Source organism: Fringilla coelebs, assembly GCF_963513975.1.
Source record: "Fringilla coelebs genome assembly, chromosome: 4".
Classification (NCBI taxonomy): Eukaryota; Metazoa; Chordata; class Aves; order Passeriformes; family Fringillidae; genus Fringilla; species Fringilla coelebs.
Window position 1 is genome coordinate 72,059,614 of NC_140032.1, and position 6,232 is coordinate 72,065,845.

The 6,232-nt window shown below is 50.6% G+C and overlaps 1 protein-coding gene across 1 annotated transcript; it reads left to right on the forward strand.

Moving 5' to 3' along the window:
• Positions 1-292: 292 nt before the first annotated feature.
• Positions 293-5,510, forward strand: MRPL1 (mitochondrial ribosomal protein L1). Its single transcript, XM_084203976.1, has 9 exons — positions 293-396; positions 553-661; positions 1,224-1,476; positions 1,670-1,753; positions 2,251-2,322; positions 2,520-2,631; positions 3,064-3,164; positions 4,471-4,552; positions 5,249-5,510. Exons 1-9 carry the CDS (start codon positions 363-365, stop codon positions 5,410-5,412), a joined length of 1,011 nt encoding a protein of 336 aa, XP_084060102.1. The 5' UTR covers positions 293-362; the 3' UTR covers positions 5,413-5,510.
• The last annotated feature ends 722 nt before the right edge of the window (positions 5,511-6,232 follow it).

The window sequence follows — 6,232 nt, forward strand, 5'->3', positions numbered from 1 at the left end:
GGCCGCGGCTCTGACCGCCCTCAGGGGCCGCCGCCATGTTGCTTCGCGGAAGGGGGACCAGCTCGACCCGCAGCGCTACGAGACAGCCCCGGCTTCGCCCTGAGGCCCCTCTCCGGCCGCTGAAGAAGCGAGCTGGAGGCTTTTGACCAGCCCCGGGCAATGGGTCACCTCTCCCGGGGCAGCGGCAGGCGCCGGAACCCGCGCACCGGCGGAACGGCAGGCCCGGGCGCGGCGGGTTGGGGGGACGGCACTAGGTGGCACACCGCTAAAGAGCCCGGGCCTGCCGGAACGCTTCTTCTCGGTCTGGGGGAGCGAGTTCCGCGGGGAACGGTTCCGGCGGCGCACCAGGGCGGCTCGACAAAATGGCGGCGCCCAGCGCCCGCTGCCTGTGGCGAGGTGAGGCGGCCGCGCTGAGGGAGCCCCGGGCGCTGCCCCCGCCGCTCTGCCGCGGCCCTGAGGGGCGGCAGGGGACGAGAGGGGCCTGTCCGGGCGGGTCGGGGGTGCGGGGCGCCGTGACGCCTGCCTGAGGCCGTGTTTGCTCTCGCCCCGCAGCGCTGGCTCCGCGGTGCGGCTGGGTCCTCCCCGGGCTGGAGCAGCGCCTCGCCGTCCCCGCCGTGCTGAGCCCCGCCACCGCCCGGCCCTACGCGGCCGCAGCAGCCAAGTGAGTGCGGGTCCGGCGTCCCGGGAGGTGTTGGGAAGTGTTTGGGAGAGGTTGGTGTCTGCAGGGCTCGTCCGACAGTCGCTGACCCTCAGAGGCTCCCGGAGAACAACCTGCACTCGCAGGGAGTGTTTTGTGTGCTGGTGGCACAGGGGAAGCGTGAGGCTGCGGTTTTGGGCCGTGCTTTTGCGGGGTGTAGCAGGGTTCCATGTCACCGTGAAAGCTGGTGAGCTCCTGGAGTCGGTTTCAAACCCTTCTCGTCCTTTAATTGGCGTTTCATTGTTTAATTTGCCATCTCTGTAATAACACAGCATGGCTGGGAGAAGCAAGAGTAGGCAGGAGAATGAAGCGTTCTCAAGTGCTGCAGACTCTTTACAGAGGGATGGAGTGTCCAGTTACTATTTTAATATTCTTCTCCTCACTTGGAGACCCTCTGAAAATAGGGAGTGAAATGAGAATTAGATGTTCAACTGAATGCAAAATGCCACGGGAGAGTGTTGTGAAAATAAAAACGAGAGTGCTGTAAAAATAAGACACAACGTGCCTGGGTTTTTTTTGGTCTTAGAGCTGCCAAAAAAGATGCCAAGAGGAGCAGGCAGGAGAAGGTGAAGGAGCCCAAGGAGAAGCCCCTCCCCCGGAGGCGGCTGCTGATGAGCAAGCCAGTGGACGATGTGTACCTGACCTGGCTCTACAGGAGACCCTCCTACGGGCTGGAGCAGGCTGTGGGCATGCTCAAGAGGTTCCAGGAACTGGACTTCACCCACCCCAAGCAGTTCGTGTACATCAACGTCTTCCTGGACATGGCACTGCACAAGAAGGTGGGGTGGCACTTCTGGCACTCCTGAAGGCTTTGGGGCTGTTCAGACTGAGGGCAGTCCCTCACCTTGTTTGCATTTTTTTTTTTTTTTTGTTCATTTTTATGGGACCAGCTCCCTGTGATGGTGTAATTTACCCTCAAGTCTTAATTTCATTTTGTTTGCTTTAATTTTTTTTTTTTTTAATATTTGCTAGAAAAAAGTGGATCCATTTTCCAGCGGTGTCGCTCTTCCCCATCGCTTTACGGATGAGGTGAACAAGGTGCTGGTGTTCACAGAGGTGGGTGAACCACAATTCCTAGACTTTCATAGGTTTTTGGTGTTCACAGAGGTGGGTAAACCACCACTCCCTTGTTTTTGTGGGGTTTTTATGCTCAAAGAGGTGGGTGAGCCACAATTCCCCCATTTTCGTGGGGTTTTTGTGCCCACAGAGGTGGGTGAGCCACAAGTCCTTCATTTTCCTGTGGTTTTGGTGTTCACAGTGGTGGGTGAGCCACAATTCCTGAGTTTCCTTGGGGTTTTGGTGCTCCCAGAGGTGGGTGAGGCAGGGTTCCTTTGTGTTCCTGGGGTTTTGGTGTCCAGCTCACTCCTGCAGCTGTGCTTTGCCAATTGATCACTTTATCTGTGTGAGAGGATCCCAGAGGGCTGCCATGGGTTTATTTGATGGCTCTTTGGACAGAATCTTTTTGAGTTCTCTCTCTGAGCTCAGCTGGCAGCAGAGCAGCAGCAGCCTGAGTGGTGGTCCAGCTGTTTTTACTGACTTTTTTCTCTCCCCAGAATGAGCAGGAAGCCGAGGCAGCTCGAGAGCACGGGGCTGCCATCGTGGGAGGAGTTGAATTAATCAAATGGGTATGTATTTTTCTTGAAGAATCAGATAAATATCCTAACTGAAACTGGGGCCTGGAGGGAGGGGAGGAAGCCTGGTGTGCAGTGAGCTGTGGCTGGGAGGCAGCAGGCAGTGTGAGGAGTGAGAGATGTGTTTTTCTGTGCTTGGGCCCTTTGACAAACTGGCTGCAGTGCAATCAGCGGAACTGTGCTTGTTGCAGATCCTGGAGGATGAAATCCAGGCTGATTTCTACGTGGCTGTCCCTGCCATAATCCCCAAGTTAATCCCCCTGAGGAACAAGCTGAGAAAGAAGTACCCCAGCACCAGGAGAAGTAAGGAGCAGATCTGGGTTACGACTGTTACCAGTTGCTGAGGGAGCTGGAGCCCAGGGGGTGCCCCTGGAATGGTTTTTGTCAGGGTGTGGAGTTATTTGGGGTGCCAGGCTGTGACTGCAGCACTCGTCTTAGCTCAAGGGAACTTGAGGGATCTGTTTTTTCCTGCAACAGGCACATCTGGGATAAGAACCCAGATAAATTTGCCTGCTAGGTGCCATTATGCTTATTAATCCTGCTGGGTGGGGATGGAGGGAGCATGGAGGCTGTTTTTATGACCTCAGTGAGGACACCATTGTGCTGTCTGTGAAACTGCATTTTGGAGTGGTGTTTGCCTTAATGAAGAGATGGATTGATCTCTTTCCTGGTGCCACACCCATCTGTGCCAATAAGCATTGCTCAGACAACTTCTTTACTTCTGTTTTTTAACAGATTCCCTGGGCAGCGACATTCCCAGCATGGTGCAGTTCTTCCGAGAGTGTCACGAGTACTCGGTGGAGGACGAGAGTGTCATCAAGACAAGGATAGCCAGAGTAAGTTGCGTGCAGAGCGCCCACGTTTTCTCTCCTGGGCACAACTGTAGTATTCAAAGAGGGGAAAAAACATCTTTTCAGTCTGTTTCTCAAAGTTTTTGACCATTTTCTTTCAGCTAACCTGTGAAGAAAATAGAGCTCTTTGTTACGTGGCATCTTCAGCTGGTTTTAAACTTTTTGGGTTGTTCTTGGTTTTTTTGTTGTTTTTTTTTTTTTTTTGTAGGTGAATCAACTATGGGTTTGTAAGTCCATGGTCAATATGCACAGGAAAGTCAACAAGTCTTTGCTTTAGCCAAGTAATTAAAGACTTCTAATTTTGATAACTGTAGTCTTGACTGGAGTAGGAAGCAAGAATTGTTTGTGTTACCTGGAATACGACATGAATTTTCTCTGCCCTCAGCTCTGTTTTATTTTGTTTTCCTGCCAGTTTGTGTCTTTGTAATCCTGCCTGATGTTCAGTGTTCCTCCAGCTGAGGGTGGCACAGGCAGCAAGGGTAGGAAATGCCTGAAGCTGTGCCTGGAAGTGTGGGGGACAAATGAGTTTATTAATTCTCAGGAGCTGCTCTGAGCTGTGCATGGGCATTCCAAGGGCTTCCCTGACTGTATTGTTTGTGTGGAGCTGGAATTCTGAATCTTGCTGTTGGAGGAGTCGGACTTAGTTGAGAAATAAGAAGGGAACAAATCACTTAGCTGACCCTTTTTACAGCACCTTGTGCTGCTCTGGAGAGAAGTGTTCAGAACTTGAAGCAGCAAGATAGGTGTGCATCCACAAGGATTTACTGTGGGAAGGTGGCATGGAAGCTGGCATCTTCATTTGGATGTGGGAGCTGTTTTGGAGTGCTTGGAACCCTCTGAGCAGTACCTGTCCTCATCATGGAGCTGATGAGTTGGTTCTCTTGATGCATTTCATTCTGTTCAAGCTCCTCATGCCTTCAGTTCTAGGTGTGGATGCATTTTGTGGCCTTTGACAGCTGCCTCCTGAAGCTTCCTTGCCCAGCTCCTTCATTTTAATGAGGTTTTTGCAAAAGCATTTGTGTACATGTTGGTCTTTTAGGAGATTTCAGCCCTTAAGGCTACATGTTGTTGCAGAGCCCTGGGAATTTCATGTCCTGAGTGGAAATAGGGAGATGAGTGAGCAAATCAGCATGTGGATAAGGCTGTTAATGGGGTTTGTCACTCCTCCTCAGGGAGCACAGACAAAGGAAACCTATCCAAATGTAGAATAAACACAAACACCAGTGCTTTCAGATCTATTCCCCTGGGCTCCAGGCATCACCATGACTAACCTGGCACTGTCCTTTTGCAGCTGGATATGCCCACTGAGCACATCATTGCCAACCTCAAAACAATTATCCGGGATATCTGCACCTTCAAGCCGTCCAATTTTGGTAAGCTTTGTTCAGGCTGCAGCAAGCCAAAGTGGGAGATGGGTGTTCTTTACTGGGTTGTCATGGAGCTACCTTGCTGCTCTCCAAGTATCTCTAAAATTCCTGCTCCTCCAAGGGAACAGTTGATTCTTTCTTTCCTTTGTTTTTTAAAATCTAATTCCTTAGCAAAAGGAGTCATAAAGTCAACTTTAATCAGAGGGCATCTGCTTAGCTGGAGAGGAAATGGTGATTGATTAAATAATTTTAGGGAAGGAGCTAAAAATCCATTCTTTTTGTGTTGATACTTGCTTCATGTCTGCCAGAAGAATGATCTTGCCCCTCTCCCAGTGATGCTGCTCATAGTAGCTGCAGAGAGCACACCATAAAAAGCCAAGTACACATGCCTTGAGCAGCCCAAATAAAAACAATAAGGGGTTGCCTGACTTGAACTATCAAGTAGATGCAGAAAGGGGTGCTTTGGTTTTTTTTTGTTTTTTTTTTTTTTTTATGAATTTAAATTATGTACATCAGCCCAGTTGAGTGAGGATTAGCTTTTCTGCTCTGAGCAGCTTTTCTACTGATTTGGGAGTGTCAAGCCTGATTCTGGTGGTGTCATTTTACTGCCTTGGTGGTAAACATTTTCTGGGAGCAGTCAGCCTGGAGACCTGGCCAGGGCTGGAGTGACCAGTTGGGTGGTGGTGTCCTTTGTGTTCCTAGATCCCATTGTGCAGAGGCTGGTGATCAGATCCTCCACCAGTGAAGGCTTGCTGCTGAACCTCGATGGAATCCTACCTCAGGTGGAGAAGGCAGAAGAGAAGGAGGAAGAAGATGCAGCTGATGAGGATCAGCAAAAACCTGCCCAAGAATCAGTCAGTACTTGATGTCTTTGCCTTGTGGGCCTGGTGCTGGAGCTGGGGAAGCAAATGTCAAGTGTCACTCAAATCATGCTCTGTGAGAACCAAAAATAAATGCAACTTGTGGATTTCATGTCTGAATTGGGTGTATCGTTGTCATGAGCAGGAGCCTGTTGTCAGAACCGAGCAAATGCTTTTTCCTAAGGAAGAGTGGGACGTGCTTTGTCGGGGGGGAGCGAGCACGCAGCTTGCTCCCATGTGATTTCCTCACCTGCTTTTCTGGAATACCAGCTGGAACCCGGCTCTTTCCCGGTGTTTTCTGCTTTCCTTCCAGGAGGTGGCGCTCCCGCCCTTCCCGCCTGTGTAGGCGTTGGAATTTCCTGGAATTTCTCCCGGGCTGTTTTTTTGGGGGGGGGGATCTGTTGCTGAACATGTGTTCATAAAGCTGCACCCCAAAATATAAGATCGTCCCAGAAACGTTTGGCTGTTTGCCACAGGGATGAGCTGGTCCAAATCTGGAAAAGTTTAAATCATTCCTATTACTGGAGGCAGGCCTCCTTTTTCCAAGAGGTTGCTGGGATCTGGCTGCATGGGAATTCTTTTAGCTCCCATCAGAAGCATTTGGCTGCTGTCAGTCAGGGTGACCAATTCCTGCCAGGCCACGCTGATTATTTATGCTTTTGTGGGATGCTTTGCTCAGAGTTTGATCCAAAAATTCCCTTTGAGGTGTGCATAGGAAGGTTTCACCCTGACTTAATAGTCTTGGCATGTTGTAAGTGGGAAAAATCGTGCCAGTGCACTGGAATATCTTTATTTCCAAGGCATTACATATGCAAGGGTTATTATG

Bases quoted from the DNA above. Each gene is read 5' to 3' on its own strand.
- MRPL1 (XM_084203976.1), top strand. From the start codon at position 363: ATGGCGGCGCCCAGCGCCCGCTGCCTGTGGCGAG. The intron at 2,632-3,063 runs GTAAGGAGCAGA...GTTTTTTAACAG, and splicing joins GTACCCCAGCACCAGGAGAA to ATTCCCTGGGCAGCGACATT. The intron at 4,553-5,248 runs GTAAGCTTTGTT...TTGTGTTCCTAG, and splicing joins CTTCAAGCCGTCCAATTTTG to ATCCCATTGTGCAGAGGCTG.